The following is a 27,813-nucleotide window of genomic DNA, read 5'->3' as shown; positions in this document are numbered from 1 at the left end:
TAGTCTTCACATGCTACTTATGATAAGAGATACACATCCTTTGAGGAATACAGTAGGGACTCAAATCTGGAAGTTCTGGGCATCTGTGGAGTATGAGTTCCCCCAGCTTCAAGAGAGGGCATTAAATAAATTGAACCAGAATCTGATCAAGTCTATCTGTTTACGGCCTATACAAGGAGTATAAAAACAAGTTAAATTACTTTACTGTGATACAATCAACAAAATCCAGAATGTGACAGGAAACTATAAGACAAAACAACTAGATTTCTTAAATAATTAATTTAAAGGGAAAACGAAGGAGGGGGAACTTATAGATTAAAAAAGACAAATAAATAGCAACCAAATGCAATATAAGAACCTTGGCAGATACCAACTTCAAGCAAACCAATGATTAAAAAAATAAAAAGAAAAAGAAATAAATAAAATAAAAAGAGAAACAAGTCCATTTGTCACATATCTGAACACAGTTCAGATATTTGATAATATTAAGAAATAGCTAAATGTTTAGGTGTGATAATGATATTGTGGTTATTTTTTAAAAGAAAACATATCTTTTAAAAATACATATTAAAGACACTATGGATGAAATGGTATATCTGAGATTTGCTTCAAAATAATTGGGGAGTGCGGTGGGAAGGAGTGAGACAGAGACGAAACAATATCAGCCATGAATTGAAACTGGGTGATGGATTAGAAAATCCAATATACTATCTACCCATACTTTTCTATGCTCAGAATTTTCCATAATGAAAAGTTCAAAAATGGAAATAGCAACCAAACTGAAAACATACACAAAAGAGAAGGGGCACTTCTAGGTACCCTTGGGTAACGGGATAAAAATCCAAGTCTAATATATACACTATAATGTGTAAAATAGGTAGCTAGCGAGAAGACAATGTATAGCACAGAGAGCCCAGCCTGGTGCTCATGACAACCTAGAGGGGTGGGATGGGGGGAGGTGGGAGGGAGGCTCAAGCTGGAGGGGATATATGTATACTTATAGCTGATCCACACTGTTGTACAGCAGAAATAAACACAACACTGTAAAGCAGTCATCCTCCAATTAAAAATAAAAAATGTTTAAAAAAACCAGTCTCACTTCCAGCCCCATTCATTGGTCAGATTTTCTGAGGCATCAGCCATATACTAGCAAGTTCATTTACCAAGTCTTGCCCTTCATCTTGCACCATTAGCCTAAGAAAGGACATTAAGTTATTTTAATTAGGTTTGGTTACTTACCAGCTACCTTTTAATGTCCAACTTTGTAACCCAAATTTAACTTGAGTTTAAGAAAAATTAAAATAATTTTTGGAGCTAACAGAATTTTAGCATCTGTTGAATTTATTCAGCATAACCACAGAGGTATTGTATTCATGCTGTCACACATAGACACAAACACAGAAACAGCACAATATCCATTTTTAGCCCAAGTGCATTTCTTCTGAGGCTCATTTATATGTCTTCATATGCCACAGCCCATCATTTAAATAATGGATATTTTCAATGCCAATTCCTTTGTTGACTTTCTCACTGCAGAAGGAATAAAGCACATAAACATGTTGTTAAGTACTTTTATAGGCTTGCTCATAGTAAATGTAATTCAGGGTGCATTGCTATTTTGCAATTATTGAGCCATATATAGGGAATTTACTTATATTACACTAACATGATCATCTACATTAAACTACATTACTCTGCTGAAGTTCATGTCTTAAAGAAATTCTAGTGATCTAACTAGTAGGATCACAGAAACAGAGTAATGATGTTGCCAGACCAGGAGAACATCAAAGTGTTATAATTAACCCTGAAACAACAGTAGTAGGAATAATTTGGTCATCAAATGAGTCCAACATTTTTAAGCATATTGACTATATTTTGGTAAACTGAAAGTGAAAGTCACTCAGTCATGTCCAACTCTTTGCTACACCATGGACTATGCAGTCCATGGAATTCTCCAGGCTAGAATACTGGAAAATATACTGGAAAAATACTGGATTGGGAAAGGGTAGCCTTTCCCTTCTCGAGGGGATCTTCCAAACCCAGGGATCAAACTCAGGTCTCCTGCACTGCAAGCAGTCTTTACCAGCTGAGCCATCAGGGAAGCCAATGTTTTGGTAATATATCACTAATATTTCCTTAGTATTTTATGCCACCAGGTAAAAATACAAGATAAATACTGTGTGGCACTAAATTATGTCACTGTTTTTAAAAACCAGCAGCAAAATACCTTTCCCCACACGTAAGTGAAATCACACTAACTAAAAACATTCCTAAAATACCACACACATACATATAATACAGCTGTGTTGGCACACAGGTTCTTTTCAGCGTGCTAAAGAAAGAATGCAATCTCTTTGAGAGGAAATAACTTTCAATGGCTTCCTAAATCTTAGGAAAAATCAGAAATGAGGCTTCTGTGCGTAAACATTTGTAAGATGTGGTATGAACGAGAGCAAAGTTCACCTGTAATTCTGATTCCTCCTGCATGTGCACTAAGTCACTACAGTTGTATCCGACTCTCTGTGACCCTATGGACTATAGCCTGCCAGGCTCCTCTATCCATGGGATTCTCCAGGCAAGAACACTGGAGTGGGCTGCCATTTCCTTCTCTAGGGGATCTTCCCAACCCAGGGATCGAACCAGTGTCTCTTATGTCTAACCTGCATTGGTGGGCAGGTTCTTTACCACTAGTGCCACCTGGAAGCCCCTTACTGCATAGGTTACCTATATCTGAAAAATTAAGGGGGACTAACAGGAGACTTACATATCTTCTGCAGACATCTTCATGACTCCAACACACAGAGCATGCTGTTTTCCTTCTGCCATGATTGCCTGAAAACACACAGCTAAGAAAACCATTTATCTATCAAAATACCTTCGAGAGGGGGTGTCACATTACTGCTTAAGCCACTGGGAACCCAACTTGCATTTTCACCTAGTCCATTAACTCCTTGAAGGCAAGGACCTAGCACCATTTATGGGCACACTGCAAATATTCACTAAATGCTAAATGAATGTAATCTAATAATCATTCTCGATTTTTGGGTCAAATGCTAATACTATAACCCAATGCCAACAAAAGAAGGAGGAGAAGAAGAAAAAGAAACCATGCAAAAAAGGAGATAAAATTTTTGCATATAAATATTAAAAAGAAATAAATATCAATTGTTCTAGTGCTTTAATCACTAAATGGTGGTTTTATATAAAGGATACATTAAAACAATAATTATATCTCCTATCTATCTTTAAGAGCCCAATGTAAGTTGCAATCTCTCCAGAACAAACAGAATGTTCTTGGTTCATCTGAAGTATCTAAACTGGTAAACATTACAGTCCATATTTTCAAAGTTTCAAGTGTACACAGCACCTCTCTGTACTAGTTTTGCAGCTTTCCAACAGTCTATAATTATTTCAAAATAAAAGTAATTTAAAAAGTAAAGGCCAGATACTAGGAAAATTTTCCATTTAGGGGAAACTCCAGAACTTTATAAACTTTAAAAACTTAGAGCAATCATAAACATAAAAGGGTAACCTGTCCTCAGAGAATACTTTTCTCCATTGGTTTTCAATTCATTCATTCATTCCTTCAATGTTCCACACATACTTGAACAACTATTATGTGACCAGTATCTATGTCAATACAAGCTGTTCCTAAGACATATAACTTACATTACCCCTTAGATATAACTTCCACAAGAGAGGACACCCTCCTCTGAGCACTCGTAAACCCATTCCAATGGCCTTCCCATTCCAGTGATTTCCCACCAAATATGGTTCCTTTCCTCAACCTGAGGCAAATGGTCACTTTATCTATGACAAAAGAGAAGACGTCATCCTGTCCAGATTAGTTCACAAAAAACTAATCTAGAATATAGCTGAAACAACACCAGAGAAATGGAAGGAATGCAGAATTATTCAGCTATGTCATGAGTTGAATAACTTCTTAAGGGCTATCTTTGACGTCAACGTTTCTCTTTGAGGAAACATGTTCCAAGGCCCAAACAACCAAGTTAAAAATGAATTTTAAAATAAAAGTTCATTGGGACTTTAAAATAAAGCCATAGGGATTGCCAATGGTTCCTACTATTCACCAACATTCCACCTGGTGCCTAAATTCTTTTCCCTTTTGAATGTTTTGTTCCCAGGGTAATTCAAATGTAAAAGTAGCAAGATGATGTTCAAATAAGTGATTCAATCATATCATATAAAACCTCTATTAATAATCAGGAGTTTTATACTGTGTCCCAAGTCTCATAACACTGGGCCCTAGCAGAGCTGAAATGCAGCTGGGACTCTTTTTATTACTTGTTATCATTTAACTTCTAACACAAAATAATGTTGCTTCCCACATCTTCAAATGTAAGCAGAAAGATACAACAGTAACTTCCAAAAAATACATCGAATGTTCTCTTGGATGGTAGTTCTTTCAGTGATAACAAGAATACAATGAACACATTTTTCAGCAGAGCCTGGGAAGGATACAACAATGGTATCTACTGCAGCAGGGTAAAGTTTAGCTCCAGGAGAAGTTAAGCCTGGACACATGATATTTGCTCCACTGAGGACAAATTTGATGGCTCCTTTGTCAACCTGCTGATGTGGCAGGATGAAAGGATCTAGAAGAAAAGAAATACATTACACCAATTAATGAAACTAAAGACTCAACAGAAAAAGGCAAATGACATGAACAAATATTTCCCGAAATTATAGTACTTTGACAGATGCGAAATAAAACTGAAACACATTCCTTCACTTATCAAATTGGTATATATTTTTGAGAAAAGTAATTCCCAGTGCTAGCAAGAATGTCAGAAAACTGGCATTCCCATTTACTGCTAGAAGGCTTATAAATAGGTACAGGCTTTCTTTAAGACTACTAGGCAATATGTACCAACAGCCTTGAAAAGGTTCAAACTCTTTGATTTAGTAATTCTACTTCTAGGACCTTATCCTAAGAAATAAATGAGGAATGCACAATATATTTGGGTAGATAGATACTCATTATAGCACTAATATTTATATTAGAAATAAACTGGAATCAACCTAAATGTCCAACAATTAAGAGATAAATGACTTAAAGTATAATATCTGTACAATAGAACCATGTTTTTGGAGAATATGTAATACCCTGGGAAATATTCATAATATATGATGAGTGGAAAAAAAAATGATAAAAATTGCCAAAAAGATCAGTGGTTGCTAAGGGTTGGAGGAGGGGAAGAGGTGGGAGGGGTGAGTAGGTAGAACAAGGGATATTTAGGACAGTGAAACTATTCTGTAGGATATTATAACAGTGGAAACAGTGCCTGCTCAGTCGCATCAGTCATGTCTGACTCTTTGCGACCCCATGGACTGTAGCCCACTAGGCTCCTCTGTCCATGGGATTCTCCAGGCAAGAATACTGGAAAGCGTTGCCATGCCCTCCTCCAGAGGATCTTCCTGACCCAGGGATCAAACCCACATCTCCTGCATTGCATGCAGATTCTTTACCACTGAGCCACCAGGGAAGCCCATGGATATATGACATTATGCAATTGACAAAAACCACAGAACGTACAACACAAAGAATGAACGCTCATATAAACTATAGACTTGATTAATTATAATAATATACATAATAATATATCAATATTGGCTCATCAATTGTAACAAATGAAGCACACCAATGCAGGATATTAAGAAGAAGAGAGGGAAGGAAGTATATGGGAACTCTCTGTACTTTCTGTTAATTTTTTCTGTAAACCTAAAACTCTACCATATGACCCTACAATCCCACTCCTGGGCATATAACCAGAGAAAAACATGGTCTGAAAGAATACATGTACCCCAGTGTTCACTGCAGCACTGTTCACAATAGCCAAGACATGGAAGCAACCTAAATGTCCAACAACAGATGAATGAATAAAGAAGATGTGGTGCATGTATACAATGGAATATTACTCAGACATAAAAAAGAATGAAATAATGCTATTTGCAGCAACATGGCTGGACCTAGAGATCATCATGCTGAATGAAGTCAGACAAAGGAGAAATATCCCTATGGCATCCCTTATATGTGGAATCTAAAAGGAAATCATACAAATGAACTTATTTACAAAACAGAAACAGACTCACAGACTTACAGAATGCGGTTTCCGGAGGAGGAAAAGGATGGGAGAGGTGATAGGGAATTTTGGATCAACATGTACACACTGCTATATTTAAAATGGATAACCATGTAGGTTCTACTATAAAACACAGGGAACACTGTTTAATGTTATGTGGCAGCCTGGATCCTGGATGGAAGGGGAGCTTAGGGGAGAATGGATACATGTGTATGTATGTCTGAGTCCCTTTGCTGTCCACCTGAAGCTATCACAACATTGTTAATCAGCTATACTCCATAATAAAATAAAGTGTAAAAAACTGCTCTAAAAATAAAGCTTATTAATTTAAAAAAAAGGAAAAAATATGCATTTACACATAACACATAGACACACACAATATTGGAAAAAATGCTATGGAAGTACACTGATATACTAACCATGGTAAGTTACCTCTACGTCATGGGGATACAAGTGATTTTACTTCTGTATTTTCCAGATCTTTAGACTGAACACATATCCCTTTTATAATCCTAAAAAAATGTATTTGTGTGTGTGTATATATTTCTACTGGGCTTCCAAGGTGGCACTAGTGGTAAAGAACCCGCCTGCCAATGCAGGAGATGTAAGAGATGCGGATTCAATCCCTGGGTTGGGAAGATCGCTAGGAGGAGGGCCCAGCAACCCACTTCAGTATTCTTGCCTGGAGAATCCCATGGACAGAGGAGCCTGGTGAGCTACAGTCTAGAGAGTCGCCAAGAGTCGACATCGCATGCACGTACGTGTCGACTAATAATTCACAACCTAACAACTAAATCCCTGAAGGATTTAAAACAATAACTATGAGAAAAACTTTTTAGACCTCTCAGGATTCTCTAGGAATAATAATAATTGGTAAAATGTAATCACTTTAATGTCTTACCAATAGCCTTCCCATTAGTCAGAGAACAAATAAGTCTTTTTCCTACCAAGACTAGAAATTAAACATGTTCCAAATTAATGAAAACATATTACTGATAAAAAGGAACCTGAATAAATGAATGTGTTTACTACTCAGAAGTCATAATTTCTTTTCTAGATCTCCATCCTTATTAATATTTGCCCTTTAATAATAATGATGATGATGATCCAGATCATGGGGATGATGACAAGTAGCAGTAGTGGATGGACATTTACTGAACAATTACTGTATCATAATAGTGGGTATAATATATCGACCACTTACTATGTTCCAGATACTGTGTTAGGTGCATTACATCTATGTTACTATCTCATTTAATTCTCACAACCCTGGGAGATATACCATACAATTGTGTCCATTTTCAAAGATGAGGAAACAAAGCTTAAACAGGTTAAGTAGCTTGACAAAAGTAACATGCAGTGAGAATTAAGCCTAGATCTGCCTGACTCCAATTTCACAGTTTTAACTACCATATCATCCTGCTTCTTCCCAAGAGTAACTTTAAGATGTTCTAAAAGGTTGGTTCCTAGCAAAATACTATTAAATAGAAACATCTTTTTCTTCCAACTTATCATGAAAATGCTTAACATATAGAAAAACTGGAAGAACAGTTCAATGGACAGTCTTCCTCTACCATTTAACATTTCAGACACAATGCTTCACCATAAATAAGCATACATGCCAGACAGATACTGGCTTGAAAAGGAGAAATTTTACTTACAGTTGGAAAACTCTTGTACACTGGGATAGCAGCTTCCTTTGGGTTTTATTTTGCAATGTAATCAATCTAACAACATGCAAATGTGGGTACATAACAAACATTATTTTGTTTCTTAACACCTGGCCTTGGCACTACTAAGAACTGGGACTCCATGCTTTCCCTTATATAGAATTATCTCTATGAAGCAAATCTGGATACAGATGTAAAAAAAAAGTTTACAGCAATTACACAGTTTGTGAATATATATGTGTAATTATCTAATTGTTGTCTATTCACCTCACTAGACTGTTAGCTTCCTAGGGACAGGGACCATGTCTATCTTTGCTTCCTATCACATTCTCAATACCTAGCTCAGTGCCTGGCACAGAATAAGTTCAAAAACTATAAATATTTTTTAAATGAATGAGTGAATGAATGCTCTTTCTTGGGCTTTTGGAATGCATAATGAGAGAATATGCATTTTTCAGATTTACCACAAGATGGAGAAGGGGGAAATTGTTTTAGTTTTATATTCCATATAACCTAGTACTAGTAAGTTAACTGTGGGACTCTCTGGTGGCTCAGAGGGCAAAGAGCTTGCCTGCAATGCAGGAGACCTGAGTTCGATCCCTGGGTCAGGAAGATTTTCTGAAGAAGAAAATGGCAACCCACTCCAGTATGCTTGCCTGGGAAATCCCATGGACAGAGGAGCCTGACAGGCTACAGTCCATAGGGTCACAGAGTCAGACACGACTGAGTGACTTCACTTTCACTTTTCTTTCAAAAAGTTAACTACCAGAAGTCACTTTCAATTCCTTTTGTGTCTTTTCATATCCCCAAATACATATTTTCTAACAAGACTTACATTTGTGAAGTAATCTTAGGGTTGGATAAAAAGGCCCTTCTCTTTGTCTAAAAAATAGTAACTCTCCATTTACTGTAAGGATTTCTATATGTTCATGGCTGTAAAACAAACATCACAAAGTACCAAGTTAGATATTTTCTTTCAAAAATGAATATGCCAAACATCCTTTAAATAATGTATAATATGAAGTATGCATATATAGAAATACAGTAAGTTTTTTTCTAATTTCAGTAAAGATCCAGGCCCCCCCCAAAAAACCCCACAAAACACTGCTTAAAGTAACACCAGTCCATTAGAGAAAAATATGATCTGCTACAATTTTATTTCACATTTTATTACATATTTTAATTTCCTTGGTAGATAATTAATAAAACAAATCTCTAAAGCACAAGCTGAAATAAATCTGACTCTGAATAAAAACATTTAATTAACTCTTTAATAAAACAATCAGTACACAAAGCCACATTTTTCACATAGAAAAACATGTGAAAATACAAATATTGATAAGTTTTAGGGTTACTCATTTAGAGTAGATAAATAGTTAATATAAAGATAATCACAGTTATCATGAGTGCAATCCAATCATATTATATTCAGCTTCTGTGAGTTATACATAGAAAAAAAAGCAAAGACTTACCATCGCACTATTTTGACAGGATCTTTCTTAGGCATGATTTGATTAAGCCATGGTTCAATACCTGGAAATTGTTCTATCAATTGATTCTTAATACCCTTTATAACTGAGGTTTTCAACTGGATGCAATTGGACACATTTTCTTTTTCATCAAATCTGCCAAATGATTTTTGCAAGGAAAAACAAAAAGCATTTCTAAGAAGACACAACAGAATAGCTAAAGGTATTTTTTAATTATCCACCTATTCCCAAGCAAATATTTAGATGTCTAAAATAATTATGGAAGAAATTGCTTTTTAAAATACAACTTCCCTTTTATTCTGTCCAGCACAAAACCAATGTCTTAATACAATATTAAACTGTCATATACACACAATTAGCTGTAGGGGGGCAGGGAAGGGGGAAGGATATGAGGCATATATAACACAATAAACTGTAATCAGCTACACAAGTGCCTTTCCTGGAAAATCTTACTCAGTTCTACCCAGAAAGAAACAGATTCCCACCTATAACAAAATCTGTGTAAAACAAAACAAAACGAAAATACCTCAAGCATTAGTATACAAATGACCAACCCAAACATTAACACAGAAAAGCAGCCCCTCCTATGCTATGTAATCTGTTGAGATTTTTTTGAAGTGATAATGACGGTATTTAACATCCCTAATTATTTTTGCTCAAAATGTCATGCACAAAACCCACCTTCCTTTGCCCATGTTCCCCCTTTGCTTTTTGCGTCTACCAAATCTGCAAGGCAAAGCCACTAGGTGCGTTCCAAAGAATTTTTGTCTTCCTCAACTGAATAGCCTATGGAGCAATCACGTTATTTTCAAGACAAGGTTCCTATGGAGCAATCACGTTATTTTCAAGACAAGGTTAATCTGGCAGCTAGGCAATAGGTATGACAGTCCGCTCGCTTCCTGTCACCCAGACTCCTTCACGCCCATGACCCAGGAAGTCAAGCCTTCCCTTGTTCAGTTCCTAACTAGTAACCACATGGCAGAGAGCGCAGGGCTGTCCTCTTGCTAAAGAGGGCATGTCCCTAAATCACGGTGCAAGGATGTGATTGGTAGAATCCTAGGAATGGAGCTAGGACTGGGAAAGGGGGCAAATGAGAAAGAGGGGTAACGAAATAGAAAATGAGAGTGGGAGGACCCAACCCGATTGAGGATTAGGGACGAAAAGCTTAAAGAAATGTTGCAAGCATAGTACTGAGACATACAGAGATATATAGTGTTGAGAGCATGGTACTACAGAAAAACCTTAAAGAGTAAGGGTGGCAGGGGCGTGGGAGAGAGAAAGAGAATCTTTGCTCTTGTCCTCTTCCCCACCACCCACCCCCACCACCTTCGTGAGCAGCCGAGGGAGGCCACGGCATGTCCTTACTTCTTGAACATGATCCAAGGTGAAGGGGGCGACGATAGGGAAGGGCCCGGAATGGGGAAGAAAAACTGAATTAGCAAGGGTCCGGCAGATTCCCTTACAGGAGGAAGGCCGGCACTGACAGTCGGAGCTGCTGTCTTTATCCGGAAAGGGAGACAGCCAGCTGCACTTGACGGTGTTCAGAGACATTTGACTACTTCCGCTCCTCTAAACCCGTCGGCGCTTTTGCTGGCCCTTTCTGTGTTATCGATCCCCGTCCAGAGCCGGTAGCTGAAAGGGCGGGACTAGAGAAGGAAGACAGATAGAGCCATCATTCTAGCAGCAGAAAGAGAAGAACGGAGCACACCGGGCAATCAATCAAAGCCGTGGTTAAGGCCGGTGTGTCACTACGGGTTCCTCAAAGGGTCAAGATTCTTCCGAGTTTCATTGCTACCTGCTGTTTACTTTTTCGTGGGAATGGGTTTTGTTCCCTGAGACAACCGAATGGATTGGTGCTTACCGACCAGCTTGAACCTGGGCAAACCTCTTGACATTATGTTAACGTACTCGTGGCCTTGCCAAATTTAGCAAATAAAAATACAGGACGCCCTGTACAGGACATTTGGATTTCAGATAAACGATGAATACTTTGGTTTTTTTGTTTTTTTTTTTTTTGTTGTTGTTGTTGTTGTTTTTTTGAGGTATAACTATACCTCATCCATGCTTAAGACTAAAAAAAAAAAAAAAAAAACTTGCTATCTGAATTTAATTGGGCATCCTGTATTTTAATCTGGCAACCGTGTTCACTGACCAGTGAGGTGCCCCCAAAGAATTATTCACGAGGTTACTGTCCCCTGCCTCACCCTCATATGAGTTGAGCTATAAACCTAAAGAGGTACCTCCCTTGAATGGTAGAATGGCCTCTAGGCGATCAATACTAGGCTAATCTGATTCAAGAGATAACAGATAAACACGTTTTACCTGTAATTTTAAAAAGGAGAGCAAATCAAGGGTTTTGATCTGCAGAGAAAGCATGCGTGCGTTAGTCGCTCAGCCGTGTCGACTCTGCGACCCCACGGACTGTAGCCCTCCAGGCTTCTCTTCCATGGAATTCTTCAAGCAAGAATACCGGAGTGGGTTGCCATTTTATTCTCCAAGAGAAAGCGTAGAAAAATAAAAAACCTGAATAAGCACTACCCAGGCGGTGGGGTAGGGTGCACTGATCTGTAAAACAAATATAGCAGTCTCTTCCAAGAGCAAACACTCTGCTGGGGAGATGGACGCTTGGAACAATCACAGCAAACAGCATTATGTGTTTGAATTGTACAACTAACAACTCACCTTGCCTTGATTCTATGGTAGCAACAATCTTCTGATTATAATTTAGCTTCCCATGAAGCTCTGCCCAGAAGGAGCTCTATTTTCAAGTCATATTTGCATGAACAACTGTAAATTAATAAATTGTCGTTCAGTTTATACATCAGTTTGTTGTAAATGTCTTTAGCATTAATCTGCTTTCCCAGCATTAGTTGACTCCCTAACATTGAAAATATTGTTTAGGAACATGCAAAACTGAAGCCCAGACCCCCAGCTGCGGTTAGTGTTATCCTGCTAGGACTTCTTACAAAGCAGGAGAATATTACTGGCAACTCTCACATCATCCTAGAAGCCTGCCATGGAACAGCTAATACATTATAACAGCCATAAACAGTTACTATTAAGCAGTTTGAGGTGGGAGAAAACAGATATTTTGCATCTAATCTAAACATGGTAACACCATAGTAGTAACAATGTATTCCACTAGTAAATAAATTTTAACTTGCTGAACTCCCAAACTAAAAACTTCCCAGGTGGTGTTAGTGGTAAAGAACCCGCCTGCTAATGCAGATTAGACATAAGAGACACCAATTCCAACCATGGGTGGGGAAGATCCCCTGGAGGAGGGCATGGCAAACCACTCCAGTGTACTTGCCTGGAGAATCCCATGGACAGAGAAGCCTGGCAGGCTACAGTCCATGGGGTCACACAGAGTCGGACAGGACTGAAACAACTAGGTACACAGCACAAACTAGTAACACCTTGATGAAATTCCTAATTTCTTGAACTTCTTAATTTCTTTTTTTAATTTTACTTTTTGGCTGAGGCACAGCTGTTCCTGAACCATTGGTGGAACCCGCGCCCCCTGCCTTGGAAGTTCGCAGTCTTAACCACTGGACAGACAGGAACTAATTTTAGACTTATTAAAAAGTATTATGCTTAATATTTGCAGTGCTGGAAATAATAGCCAACATTTAATTCTATAAAAATTATACATACTCTAGGGGACTTCCCCTGGTGGTCCAGCTGTTAAGATTCAGCGTTTCCACTGCAGGGGGTTGTGGGTCCAATTTCTGGTTAGGGAACTAAGATCCTGCTTGCCGCCAGTCACAGCCAGAAAGTACAAAAGAAAAAGAAATTATATATACTCTAAATTATAACAAATCCCACATACATGGAATAGACATATAGCTATATGTGCATACATATTTTAATCCACTTTCATATACTCTGATAATCACAGAGACCGAATCTGAAGTATTAATATAACAAATGCCAAGTGAGGTCATTAGTATTAATAAGGGAGATATTTAGTTATGTATGCTGCATGAACACCTTTATTCATAACCCACCTACACAGATACATGAGCAGGGTCCACTTTTCACTGTAGTGTGTTTCTGGTTTTGCGTTGTTCAGAGGATCATTGTAAAGTGGCTTCTGTTTTTCCAAGACTGCAATTGGGGGGTTATTCCTGACAGAACTCATCTCTAAATAAATCACTGCTACAACAAACAGCATGTCATAAAAGAAGAAATATCTCAAAATAAACCTCTTCAAAAACCGAAACAATGAACTTCATTCATTCACACACTAGTCGTAAAGGACCCTGATGTTTTAAACATATATGCTGTCTCTACTATGTTTGATGCAGAAATGTTCTTCTCAGTTTATTTTACAAGAGACCTAAATGTATATGCAGCACAGGACACAGAAAACTCAACTCTAGCATACATTTTACTAAAACAAGTAACCTAGCTATAATAAGCTTTAAACATTGCGTGATTGTATTGCCATCTCAGAATTTCGAAAGAATTTTATTAGGGTCATCTTGACATGAGGCTCAAAAATGCTGCCCAAGGAAGCTTACAGCAAGGCCTCCTTTTCTTCTTCATCAACTTCCTCAAGCAACAAGCAAGGCACCAAAACCCTTCAGTGAGTGCAAGTCGCTCAGTCGTGTCCGACTATACAGTCCATGGAATTCTCCAGGCCAGAATACTGGAGTGGGTAGCCTTTCCCTTCTCCAGGGGATCTTCCCAACCCAGGGATCAAACCCAGGTCTCCCGCATTGCAGGCGGATTCTTTACCAACTGAGCCACCAGGAAACCCTTCAGAGTGTCCAGTAAAAAATGGTTTCTTTAGGAGGTGGGCCATAGCTTTAAACACTGGGGGAGGTGCTTTCAATGCAAGAAAGAATTGGGCCACTGCCAGACCCCTGAGACCCCTCAGATCCCCTGAGATGGATCTCTCATCTCAGAATATGCAGCCTGGGAAGCCTTTCCTTAAGGTCACTTTTCCCACAAACTGCCCCTCACCCTTATACTTTACAGACCCCTGCAGCCTGGCTTTATATCCCCCACAAGATCAAGACATACCTAAGAATCACACCACTAACCCCACCTATCAATCACTCTGCAGACCACAAGTGAGAAAATACACTGGCCCAGCCACTTGCCTGTATCTTTCCATACAGAACAATATAAGGAACACCAACAAAACAGCCTCTCCTAACTCCAGTCCCAAATACAGTTAAATCTGGGGAGAGCTGAGAGACCCCTGTTTATCAGAACTGTCAGAACTAATCATCTTGCCAAATTTATGGTAAGCCAAACGCACTGTGCCTCACTCACATCCCTGTTCTCTTTTGTCATTGTCCAAGGGGCTTCCCTGATATCTCAGTTGGTAAAGAATCCGCCTGCACTGCAGGAGATTCCAGTTTGATTCCTGGGTCGGGAAGATCCGCTGGAGAAGGGAAAGGCTACCCACTCCAGTATTCTTGCCTGGAAAATTCCATAGACTGTATATTCCATGGGTTTGCAAAGAGTCGGACACGACTGAGCAAGTTTCACTTTCACTTTAAATATGTAAGCATCCAGTAGAGTCTATTTGCTATGTGACCTTGGGCAAGTCACTGAAACTCTTGTGCCTCTCTTCTCAGCTGCAAAACAAAGGCTCTGCTTTCTGAGGCTGTTATGAGGATTAAATGAGAGAACCCAGGCAAAGTGTTGTTAAATTATTTGTATTGCTGTTATTAAACTACTGTTGCTGTTATTCTGCTTCTCTAACTTCATTCCTACATTCCTCTGTGCTTCTCCTCCTGCCACCTGAGCTCTCATTTCTACCTTAACTTCCAGGTGCTACTGACGCCTCCCTGGAACACCATCCCAAGATGAACAAACTCTCCTACCCATCCTCCAACTCATCCCTGAGTGTCCACTGATATTCCTGGCTCTCCCCTGAGGTTGGAAATTCCCTTTCAGCCCTTTCCACTCACATCAAGACACTACATGTATTGGGGAGTCAGAAGGTGACCTGGCATCCTCTTCCAGCCAAACTACAACTTCCAGACGATTCCTCCTTCATTCTCAGGTAAAACACACAACACAACCCTGATCCTCCTTCCTCTAAGTTTCAGACCTTCTGGTTACACCTCGACTTCCTCTGTGTTGTCCTCTACTCATGGTTCATTGAGGGCTTCTCCTGTGCCTCAGCCATAAAGAATCTGCCTGCAATGCAGGAGATGAAGGTTCGATCCCTGGGTCAGGAAGATCTCCTGGAGGAGGGCATGGCAGCCCACTCCAGTATTTTTGCCTGGAGAATCACCATGGACAGAGGAGCCTGGTGGGCTAGAGTCCATAGGGTCGTAAAGAGTCAGACATGACTGAAGCGACTGAGGACACACACACTCACCCGTTCATTGAAGATCCTGGTTCATTTCATTTTCTACTACTCTCCACCTCCTTCTCTTCAGTTCAGTTCAGGCCTCCCTGTCCATCACCAACTCCCGGAGTTCACCCAAACCCGTGCTCATCGAGTCAGTGATGCCATCCAACCATCTCATCCTCTGTCGTCTCCTTCTCCTCCTGCCCTCAATCTTTCCCAACATCAGGGTCTTTTCAAATGAGTCAGTTCTTCGCATTAGGTGGCCAAAGTACTGGAGTTTCAGCTTCAACATCAGTCCTTCCAATGAACACCCAGGACTGATCTCCTTTAGGATGGACTGGTTGGATCTCCTTGCAGCCCAAGGGAGTCTCAAGAGTCTTCTCCAACAGAACAGTTCAAAATCATCAATTCTTTTGTGCTCAGCTTTCTTTATAGTCCAACTCTCACATCCATACATGACTACTGAAAAAACCATAGCCTTGACTAGACGGATCTTTGTTGGCAAAGTAATGTCTCTGCTTTTTAATATGCTATCTAGGTTGGTCATAACTTCTCTTTCAAGGAGTAAGCGTGTTTTTATTTCATGGCTGCAGTCACCATCTCCAGTGGTTTTGGAGCCCAGAAAAATAAAGTCAGCCACTGTTTCCACTGTTTCTCCATCTATTTGCCATGAAATGATGGGACGGCATACCATGATCTTTGTTTTCTGAGTGTTGAGCTTTAAGACAACTTTTTCACTCTCCTCTTTCACTTTCATCAAGAGGCTCTTTAGTTCTTCTTCACTTCTGCCATAAAGGTGGTGTCATCTGCATATCTGAGGTTATTGGTATTTCTCCCAGCAATCTTGATTCCAGCTTGTGCTTCCTCCAGCCCAGCATTTCTCATGATGTACTCTGCATATAAGTTAAATAAACATGGTGACAATATACAGCCTTGACGTACTCCTTTTCCTATTTGGAACCAATCTGGACGTTGTTCCACGTCCAGTTCTAACTGTTGCTTCCTGACCTGCATACAGATTTCTCAAGAGGCAGGTCAAGTGGTCTGGTATTCCCATCTCCTTCAGAATTTTCCACAGTTTATTGTGATCCACACAGTCAAAGGCTTTGGCATAGTCAATAAGGCAGAAGTAGATGGTTTTCTGGAACTCTCTTGCTTTTCTGATGATCCAGTGGATGCGGGTAATTTGTTTCCTCTGCCTTTTCTAAAACCAGCTTGAACATCTGGAAGTACATGGTACAAGTATTGTTCAAGCCTGGCTTGGAGAATTTTGAGCATTACTTTACTAGTGTGTAAGATGGCTACAGTTGTGCAGTAGTTTGAGCATTCTTTGGCATTGTCTTTTTTAGGGACCGGAATGAAAACTGACCTTTTCCAGTTCTGTGGCCACTGCTGAGTTTTCCAAATTTGCTGGCATACTGAGGGCAGCACTTTCACAGCATCATCTTCAGGATTTGAAATAGCTCAACTGGAATTCATCACCTCCACTAGCTTTGTTCGTAGTGATGCTTCCTAAGGCTCACTTGACTTAGCATTCCAGGATGTCTGACTCTAGGTGAGTGATCACATCGTAATTATCTGGGTCATGAAGATCTTTCTTGTACAGTCTTCTGTGTATTCTTGCCATCTCTTCTTAATATCATCTGCTTCTGTTAGGTCCATACCATTTCTGTCCTTTATTGAGCCCATCTTTGCGTGAAATTTTCCCTTGGTATCTCTAATTTTTTTGAAGAGATCTCTAGTCTTTCCCATTCTATTGTTTTCGTCTATTTCTTTGCATTGATCGCTGAGGAAGGCTTTCTTATCTCTCCTTGCTATTCTTTGGAACTCGGCATTCAAATTGGAATATCTTTCCTTTTCTCCTTTGCTTTTCGCTTCTCTTTTCTCAGCTATTTGTAAGGCCTCCTCAGACAGCCATTTTGCTTTTTTCATTTCTTTTTCTTGGGGATGGTCTTGCTCCCTATCTCCTGTACAATGTCACGAACCTCTGTCCATAGTTCATCAGGCACTCTGTCTATCAGATCTAGTCCCTTATATCTATTTCTCACTTCCACTGTATAATCATTTGGGATTTGATTTAGGTCATACCTGAATGGTCTAGTGGTTTTCCCTACTTTCTTCAATTTAAGTCTGAATTTGGCAATAAGGAGTTCATGATCTGAGCCACAGTCAGCTCCCGGTCTTGTTTTTGCTGACTGTATAGAGCTTCTCCTTCTTTGGCTGCAAAGAATATAATCGATCTGATTTCGGTATTGACCATCTGGTGATGTGTCCATGTGTAGAGTCTTCTCTTGTGTTGTTGGAAGAGGGTGTTTGCTATGACCAGTGTGTTCTCTTGGCAAAACTATTAGCTTTTGCCCTGCTTCATTCTGTACTCCACAAGGCCAAATTTACCTGTTACTCCAGGTGTTTCCTGACTTCCTACTTTTGCATTCCAGTCCCCTATAATGAAAAGGACATCTTTTGTGGTGTTAATTCTCCTCCTCTATTCAGCATCTGTGACTTTCTTGTCCATGTTTTTTCCCTTGGTTACACTAAAAGCCAGTTTCATAGCTTTAAATACCATCTATATACCATGGATGTCAAATTTTAAATCTCCAATCTGGAAATCACCTCTACACTTCAGACTATCCAAAGTTAATATCTCCACTTGAATAATAGACACTGGAAAACAATTCATATCCAAAATAGAATTCTTAATTTCAGCCCCTTCCCCAACATGCAGTCATCCTCATCTCAATAAATGGGAGTTCTATCCACGTATTTTCTTGTGTCAAATATCCATGAAGCCCTCTCTTTCTCACACATCCTTCACTTAGTCCATCACAAAATACTGTCTCTATCAAATATTTTTACTTTCAAAATATATCCAAAATCTGATCGCTTCTCACATACCTCCAACAGTATGACTTGAGTCAAAATCACTATCATCTGTCACCTTGACTATCAAACTTGTCTCTTACTTGTTTTGCCTTTTCGCTTTCATTTCTTATGCCTGCCCCCTTACAATCTATTTTTTACACAGTAGGTAGGATGAACCTTTTAAAACATAAGTCAGATCCTCTGACTCCCTTGCTCAAAACCTCCAGTGGCTCCCATCTCAGTGATAATAAGATCCAAGGTCCTCTTCCTGCCCTGAAGGCCCGGCACAGTTCAGCCCCCTCCACCCCTCCATCTACTATTACTCTCCCTTTCCCTCCCTCTGCTCCAGCCACACTGGCTTTTTTGCTACTTCACAAGTATGCCAAGTATGGTCCCTTGTTTCTCAGAGTCTTATTTTTTTCCATTGGGCCTTGGATGAATAGAATTAAATTAATCATAATCTTTGATTGATGGCACATTCTCTTATTAATCCAAACATATTCACTTTTAGTTAGTTGTTTTTAATAATATAACAAGCATCCATGAACCTAATAACTAAATCTAACTATATGGCCCCCAATCTCATTTGTCGGCCTCCCCTCAGCCCCTGGCAAAGGATCATCATCCTGAATCTTGTGTTCATCATTTTTTGGTGCTCTATGTAATACAGTTTTACTTTATACATACATGTTGTTGTTGTTTAGTCGCTAAGTGTGTTCTTCTGTCTGACTCTTTGCAACCCCATGGACTGTAGCCTGCCAGGCTCCCCTGTCCATGGGATTCTCCAGACAAGAATACTTGAGTGGGTTGCCATTCCCTTTCCAGGAGATCTTCCCTACTCAGGGATCAAACCTGCATCTTCTGCATTGCAGGTGTATTCTTTACCACTGAGCCAGGGAAGCCCACACATATATTCACTAACATATATAGATATATATGTATATTTTATATATATATATATATATATATATATATATATATATATATATAACATACAAATATGTTATATGTGTGTGTGTGTATGCATACATATGTGGATATGGGTCTTTCTTAAAGTATATATATATAAACTTTTTGGTGGCATGGTACAGCATGTGGAATCTTAGTTCCCCCACCAGGGATTGAACCCGTTCCCTCTGTGTTGGAAGTGCACAAACTTAACCATTGGACCTCCAGAGAAGCCCCTCTTAAAGTATATTATTTATTATAATTTATTTTAACTTTATAGAAAGGTTATTAGGCTCTATGCTGTATGTACTCTTTCAGAACCTAATTTTTCCTCCTTAATATTTACTTTTCTAAGACTCATCTGTGTATCTTTGCATATTACTATAGTTCATTCATCTTGATTGATGTATAATATTTCATTGTGTGAATAACACTTCAGGGTCTTGCCATTTTTCCCCTCTGCCTAGAATGACTTCTCTTAGATACCTACTTGTCTCTCTCCCTCCCTTCATTCATGCCATTATTCAAAGGCCACCTCATCCTAACACGATCTAAAAGAGTGCCCCATTTTACACTCTCTTTTACTCTTCTTTACCTTTCCCCATAGTATTATCACCCCTTCCCTGAATATTCTTGCTTTGCCTATCCAGATCCACTTTCCCCCTTTCCACCCCGCTCTGTGCCCTGCAGTAGATTTTAATGATTAAATCCTTATCAATCCTTCATTTTAAATGTACCTCTCTTTTCTGCCAGTACCCTGACTGAAAGGACTGCCTGATATTACTTATCTATCTTTTTTTTTATTGTTTCCCCCACTAAATGGTAAATTCCCAGAATCCTGCTGTATTACCAAGGCCTAGATTGGTGCTGAGCTCATAATCAGCATGCAATAAATATTTCAGTGAATTGCTCATACACAGAATACCACATTTTAAATGCTTACACACAAAAATTGCCTGCATATATCCCTTTCAAACAAATGCCAATATTTCTTTTTTTTGCCAATATTTCTTTGAGCTATATACCTAGCAGAATAGTAAAGTTGAAGCCTAAGTGGATATTTAATTTAGTAGATAGCACCAAATTTTCTCTGTTCTCCAATAGAAGGAGCCAGGGCTCCATAGAGAAATGGCTGACTCTAGGACTGGGGCAGGGAAAATATAAAATGAGCCAGGAGCACCATAATTTTTTTGTAATTATATAAAACTGAACAAGCAGATAAACAAGAAACCCCTGCAATTATAGATATATGTTAAAGGGATACAGGAGCCAACTGAAAGAGCTTTCAGTGGCCAAATTTGAAACAATTTGAGTAACAAAATTAAATATCATTGTATTATAATTCAAAGTATAGAATAAATATTAACAAATCCATACTGATATTAACAAATGATTGAATAAATAAATAAAAGGAGAGTAGATAAATCTTCTGTACAGAAGAATTCCAAATAATTTATGTAGATGCTCTCTAAAGCCAGGGGAGCATAACTGCCCACTCCTTAAGTGTAGGATGTGCATAATAACTTCCTTATAAAGAGTGGAGTTTGGAAAAAGAGAAAAAGAGGAGTGTTGCAATAGAGAAAAAAGCCAAACACTGCCTCAGCCAGGCACTCAAGATGTGCTCATCAATGATAAGTCATGTTGAGAACATGTACCCTTGCTGTGATGTAGAATTATGGAAAATGCATTAGACAAACACAAGCTGAAGGATATTCTACAAAATATCTGACCAGACTCCCTAGAATTGTCAAGGTCATCAAAAACAAGGAAGGTCTAAGAAATGGTCACAGCCAAGAACAGCCTTAAGTGATATGATCACTAAAGATAATGTGGATTTTGGGTGGGGTCCTGAAAGAGAAAAGGGGGCATTTTGGTAAAAACTAAGGAAATCTGAAGTAAATATGGACATATAGTTAATAATAGTGTATCAATATTGGCTCATTATTAGATGGCATCACCAACTCAATGGACATGAGTTTGAGCAAACTCCAGGAGATGGTGAAGGAGAAGGAAGTCTGGTGTGCTGCAGTCCATGGAGTCGCAAAGTGTCAGCCACAACTGAGCAAGTGAACAACAACATGGGTTAATTAGTTGTGATAAATGTACCATAGTAATATTAACAATAGAGAAAACTGGATACAGGGTATATTTGAGCTCTCTGTAATATTCTTTCTTTTTTTTTCACTTCTACCAGTTTATTGCTACCAACCCATCTCCCTCCACCCTCGTGCACACATGCTCAGTCATGTAACCCCATGGACTGTAGCCTGCCAGGCTCCTCTGTCCATGGACTTTTCCAGGCAAGAATACTGGAGTGGGTTGCCATTTCCTTCTCCACTGAGCTCTCTGTAATATTCTTATGTCTTTTCTGTCAATCTAAAACTATACTAAAAGAGTTTGTTAAATGTTTGGAAAATACCCTATCAGGATGGCTATAATTAAAAATACAAGAAATATCATGTGTTGCAAAGGATATGGAGACACTGGAACCCTCACACATCACTGTGGGAAGATAAAATAGTACAACTTTGGAAAACAATTTAGCTGTTCCATGTAATGTTAATTAGTTAAAGTGTTAGTCGCTCAGTCATGTCCAACTCTTTATGACCCCGTGGGCCATAGCCTGCCAGGCTCCTCTGTCCATGGCATTCTCCAAGGAAGAACACTGGAGTGGGTTGCCATTCCCTTCTCCAGGGGATCTTCCCCACCCAGGGATCAAACTTGGGTCTCCTGCACTGAAGGCAGATTCTTTAGCATCTGAGCCACCATGGAAGCCCAATGTTAACTATGGAGTTACCAAATGGTCCAGCAATTCCACTCCTAGGCAACTACGCAAGAAATGAAAACATAGCCCCACACAAAAGCTTGTACATGAATATTCATAGCAACATTATTCATAATAGTTAAAAAGTAGAAACAACCCAAATATCCTTCAGCTGGTGAAATAAACAAATCTGACTTACCCATTCAATGGAATATGATTCAGCCATAAAAAGGAAGAATTCTGAGACATGTTACTACATGGATGAGTTTTGAAAATATTAGGCTAATCACAAAAGAGAAGCCAATCACAAAAGCCACATATTATATAGCTCCATTATATGAAATGTCCAGAATAAGCAAGTACATAGAGACAGAAAGTAGATCAGTGGTTGCCAGGGTATGGGGAAAGGTGGGAATAGGATGTGTCAGCTAATGCATACAGGAGTCTTTTTTTTTTTTCCTGCAGCAAAGAGCTCGGTTTTTTATTAAACATGTTACCAAAAAGGTTTAGTCAAAAAAAGCCAAAGTCCATGTCATCAACAGACTCTTCAGATTCTTCTTTCTTTGCTTTACTTTTTTCTCCTCAGGTGGGGCAACAGTGGGGAAGGGGCAAAGACCTCCTGCCACAGCAGGTCCACCAGCCCCCACATTGCAGATGAGGCTTCAGATGTTGACATTGGCCAAAGTCCTTGCAAACAAGCCTGGGCAGAAAGGCTCAACATTTACACCAGCTGCTTTAACGAGGGCATTGATCTTATCCTCCGGGACTGTCACTTCACTGTTGTGCAGGATGAAGACCAGCAGATGCAGGTGAGCTCGGAGATGGAGGCCATGCTGCAGGTGAATGCTAAGCAGGGGCTGCCTGAAATGATCCTAGTGGCTGGATGAAGTGAGGGCCTCACCTCAACACGGCCTCAGCTTCCTCAGAAGGACCGATCACTTTAGAGGCAGCTGAGGAAGGGGACAGGATGTCTTTATGGAGTGGTGACCATGTTCTAAAATTAGAATGTGACAATGGTTGCACAACTCTGTAAATGTACTAAAACCATTGAATTGTCTGCTTTAAAAGGGTGAATTTTATGGCCTATAAATTCTATCTGGAGAAAGCTGTTATCTAAGGGACTTGAATCAGAAAAGAATTCTAGTGTGTTAATTCAGGGGGCCCTTTTTCTGTTTTTAATTTCTAGTGTTATTGTATTGTGATCAGAGAATGTTATTCCTGTGATTTCTGAATTTTTGCAGACTAAAAAATGAGTTATTTCTGAAAATGTTCTTATGGGTATTTGCAAAAATAAATGCATTCTATATTTGTACAAGGTAATCTCATATATTGTGGAAAATTCTGAAAGAAATGGGAATATCAGACCACCTGACCTGCCTCTTGAGAAACCTGTATGCAGGTCAGGAAGCAACAGTTAGAACTGGACATAGAACAACAGACTGGTTCCAAATAGGAAAAGGAGTACATCAAGGTCGTATATTGTCACCGTGCTTATTTAACTTATATGCAGAGTACATCATGAGAAATGCTGGGCTGGATGTAGCACAGGTTGGAATCCAGATTGCTGGGAGAAATATCAATAACCTCAGATATGCAGATGATCCCCCTTATGGCAGAAAGTGAAGAAGAACTAAAGAGCCTCTTGATGAAAGTGAAAGAGGAGAGTGAAAAAGTTGGCTTAAAGCTCAACATTCAGAAAACTAAGATCATGGCATCTGGTCCCATCACTTCATGGCAAATAGATGGAGAAACAGTGGAAACAGTGGCTGACTTTATTTTTCTAGGCTCCAAAATCACTGCAGATGGTGTTTGCAGCCATGAAATTAAAAGATGCTTACTCCTTGGAGGGAAAGTTATGACCAACCTAGATAGCATATTGAAAAGCAGAGACATTACTTTGCCAACAAAGGTCTGTCTAGTCAAGGCTATGGTTTTTCCAGTAGTCATGTATGGATGTGAGAGTTGGACTATAAAGAAAGCTGAGTGCCGAAGAATTGATGCTTTTGAACTGTGGTGTTGGAGAAGACTCTTGAGAGTCCCTTGGACTGCAAGGAGATCCAACTAGTCCATCCTAAAGGAAATCAGTCCTGAATGTTCATTGAAAGGACTAATGCTAAAGCTGAAACTCCAATACTTTGGCCATCTGATGTGAAGAGCTGACTCATTTGAAAAGATGCTGATTCTGGGAAAGATTGAGGGCAGGAGAAGGGGACAACAGAGGATAAGATGGTTGGATGGCATCACTGACTCAATGGACATGGGTTTGGGTGAACTCCGGGAGTTGGTGATGGACAGGGAGGCCTGGTGTACTGCAGTCCATGGGGTCACAAAGAGTCGGACACGACTGAGGGACTGAACTCAGTATATATATATATATATACTGAACCCTGTTAAGTAGTGGTATGAGCTTCTCTATATCCTTACTTATTCACATGATCTGATGATTTCTTAGAGAAATACCTCACTTCAAATATGTCTGAAAGTCTGCCCAGCAGCCCCAGTACTTATGTCTTGTTAGGTTATTCTGAACTATTTCAAACCTTCTCCATGTTTCTCAAATTTTTGCTACCCTTCCCCTAATCATCACATCCTACTTTATATATAAGATATAAAGGGTCAAACTGGATCACCTTCATCTGGCTGGTATCAAACATACAACTTACAACTGTCTACCCTCATCCCGTTCCATTTAACTTTTTTTTAACTGTTTCTTTGCTCACCGCTATTTCTTTTTTTTTTCCACCGCTATTTCTATTTCACATCATTCTCTTTTTCAGATTCATTTATTTCATTTTGCTGTAATTGGGCTTCCGTGTTGTCTCAGACAGTAAAGAATCTGCCTTCAGTGCAGGAGACCCACGTTCAATCCCTGGGTGGGGAAGAGTCCCTGGAGAAGGGAATGGCAACCCACTCCAGTATTCTTGCCTGGAGAATCCCATGGCCAGAGGAGCCTGGTGGGCTACAGTCCATAGGGTTGCAAAGTTTCGGACATGACTCAGTGACTAACACTTTCACTTGCTGTAATACTTACCTGAGTAATTCATAAAGGTTCTGAATATGCCTACAATGTGTTCTGAATATATCAGAATATTAGAATCTGCAAATTGGAGCTTTGTTCCTTGTATTACTTCACTCCTCATCCTTCCCCACCAGGGCCAGTCATTCTATTTACAGTCATCCCTCCGGATCCACAGAGGATTGGTTCCAGGACCCCAGTGGATGCCAAAATCCTCAGATGCTCAACTCTCATATAAAATGACATGGTATTTGCATATAACCTATGCACATCCTGCCCTGTACTTTATTATTATATTTTGGAGTGTATTTATTTTTATTGAAGTAATGTTGATTTATAATATTAAATAAGCTTCATATGTATATTTCTACTTTTGTATACCTTACAATATGCTCACCACCAAAAATTTAGTTTCCATCCATAACCTTACAGTTGATCCCCATTTCATCCTCCCCACCTTCCTCTGGTAACCACTAGTTTATTCTCTGTGTCTATGTCTTTGTTTTGGTTTGATTTGTTCATTTATATTGTTGCAATGGAATATACTAAGCCAAAGAAAAGAAATCTTGCCATTTTGCAACAACATGGATGGACCTTGAGGTTTTTATGTTAAGTGAAACAAGTTAAATGGGAGAAAAACAAATACTGTATGATTTTTACTCATGTGCAGAATATAAGAAACAAAGAAAAATCAAAACAAACTTTTAAAAAACTGAAGTATGGTTGATTTACAGTATTATATGTTACAGGTGTACAATACAGTGATTAACATTTTTAAAGGTTATATACCATTTAGAGCTATTATTAAAACTCCCATGATACTTTAAATCATCTCTGGGTTACTGATAATACCTAATACATGTCAATGCTATGTAAATAGATGTAAATACAATGTAAATGCTATGTATACAGTGGCCAGCTCTGCAAATTCATGTTTTGCTTTTCAGAACTTTCTGGATTATTTTCTGTCAAAAGCCTTGGTTCTTCTTTTTATGTTGTAGGCTTTCTCCAACTATTTCTGGTAATCCTTTGTTGTCTGTGCATATTGGTGAATAAGGGACAACTTGATTAGCAAAGATAGGTTGCCTGGGTTCCCTCTGCAGTTGTGTGTCTCTGTCCCCTCTCCTTAGCAGAAGGACTTTGTATAAGTGGGTTGTGTGTGTTGAACTGTCAGGCTCCCCTTTAAGGTAAGTGCCTCTGCCAGAGTCAGAAAGGGCCATTCATTCTCCTTACTCCCTGCAAACTGCCTAAACAATTTTACTCTGGCAGTGGAGAACTTTAGTGTATTTCTCTCCTGTCCAAAGTTGCTTCTCTCTTTTTGTTTTTCCATATATTTTGCAGAAGTCCAGATTACACCAAGGTCTGTTCTGTTGTTGTTTTTTTCCCCTAGGATCCTGTATTCACACTAGCAAATTTTTGGAAGCAAATAGCTCACTTTCTTTAGTGTGAAATTTTAGGCTTTAACCTTGGAATGGGTTGGGGAAGGGGGTGTAGGACTGATCACAAGGGGGCCCAACTGATCCTTCTTTCCTGAATGTAATTCTTTAATTGACAAGAGAGCTTCCCCTCCTCTTTGCATTTATTCATTCTGAAATTTTATTTTCTCTGGACTTAATCCAGTAATTTTCCCTTGCAGGTTTTGAACTGGACTCCTCCTTCTCTTTTATCACTGTGATCATACTCAATTTCTATCCTCAAGGGATCTTCACAATTTCTGAACTGCTGAAGGTACAGTTTGCTTTAATTATACCAGTCTCAGTCCTTTTGCTATTCTGATGTTTTAAGAGATTTGGAGAAGAGAGGATGGAGACAAAGTTACAAGCACTTAGGCTGCCATCTTGATCTAATCTTAACAAAGTCATTTTCTTCTGTCAATTTGACTGAGGCAATGATAGTGGCTCACTCTGAGAGACCAGAGGAAAAGGCCTCTTCCAGTTCTGGCTTCTGATTAGTCAAGACTTCTAATAAGGGTGCATTAAGATTAATCTAGTTTTCTGCAGGCCAGTGCTTCTGAGAGCACCAAGGTGGCAAATAGCAGGCATGATCTCAGAAAAACTGTACACAAAAAAATGTGCCCCCTCTCGGTGAGCTGATTAGAAAAAGGCACTCCTTTGGGTTGTTCTTGTTTAGTTGTTAAGTCGTATCTGACTCTTTGCAACCCCATGGACTATAGACTGCCAGGCTCCTCCTGGGATTTTCCAGGTAAGGATACTAGATCGGGTTGCCATTTCCTCCTTCAGGGAGTCTTCCCAACCACAGGATGCAGAGGCAGAGGGGACAAAACCTTAAGGGTATGAGGTGTCTTTCACGGGTTTCAGAAATGTTCTGAAACTGACTAGTGATGGTTACATGTACTTGGAATTCGCTAAAAATCATTCAATTTTACACCTTGAATGTGTAAATTGTATGGTATGTGCATGCGTGCTTAACTGCATCTGACTCTTTTGTGACCCCATAGGCTGTAGCCCACCAAGCCCCTCTGTCCATGAAATTCTCCAGGCAAGAATACTGGAGTGGGTTGCCATTTCCTCCTTCCTCCAGGGGATCTTCCCACCCCAGGGATAGAAACCAAGTCTTTTCCGTCTCCTGCATCAGCAGGAGGTTCTTTATCATTAGTATCACCTGGGAAGCCCTTTAAAC

The 27,813-nt window shown here is 39.4% G+C and overlaps 1 protein-coding gene across 3 annotated transcripts; it reads right to left on the bottom strand.

Annotated features, from left to right (window-relative positions):
* Positions 1 to 1,323: 1,323 nt before the first annotated feature.
* Positions 1,324 to 10,992, bottom strand: MCTS1 (MCTS1 re-initiation and release factor). 3 transcript variants are annotated; one of them, XM_061136204.1, is made up of 7 exons: positions 10,630 to 10,992; positions 9,946 to 10,050; positions 9,247 to 9,399; positions 8,610 to 8,707; positions 4,483 to 4,616; positions 2,765 to 2,832; positions 1,324 to 1,530 (listed from the first exon to the last, which is right to left on the bottom strand). In XM_061136204.1, exons 2-7 carry the CDS (start codon positions 9,957 to 9,959, stop codon positions 1,449 to 1,451), a joined length of 549 nt encoding a protein of 182 aa, XP_060992187.1. In that variant the 5' UTR covers positions 9,960 to 10,050; positions 10,630 to 10,992; the 3' UTR covers positions 1,324 to 1,448. The 3 variants fall into 3 exon arrangements, with proteins under 3 accessions (XP_060992187.1, XP_060992188.1, XP_060992189.1); XM_061136205.1 differs by having other exon boundaries at positions 10,728 to 10,992; XM_061136206.1 differs by lacking the exon at positions 9,946 to 10,050.
* Positions 10,993 to 27,813: the final 16,821 nt, after the last annotated feature.

The sequence above is a fragment of the Dama dama genome, chromosome X, assembly GCF_033118175.1.
Source record: "Dama dama isolate Ldn47 chromosome X, ASM3311817v1, whole genome shotgun sequence".
In the NCBI taxonomy this organism is placed as follows: Eukaryota; Metazoa; Chordata; class Mammalia; order Artiodactyla; family Cervidae; genus Dama; species Dama dama.
This window is presented reverse-complemented; position numbering and strand designations above follow the sequence as displayed.

Bases quoted from the DNA above. Each gene is read 5' to 3' on its own strand.
- MCTS1 (XM_061136204.1), bottom strand. The intron at 4,617-8,609 runs GTAAGTCTTGTT...CTTTTCTTCTAG, and splicing joins CCTAAGATTACTTCACAAAT to ATCCTTTCATCCTGCCACAT. The intron at 2,833-4,482 runs GTATCCTTCCCA...GTGTGTTTTCAG, and splicing joins CTGCAGTAGATACCATTGTT to GCAATCATGGCAGAAGGAAA.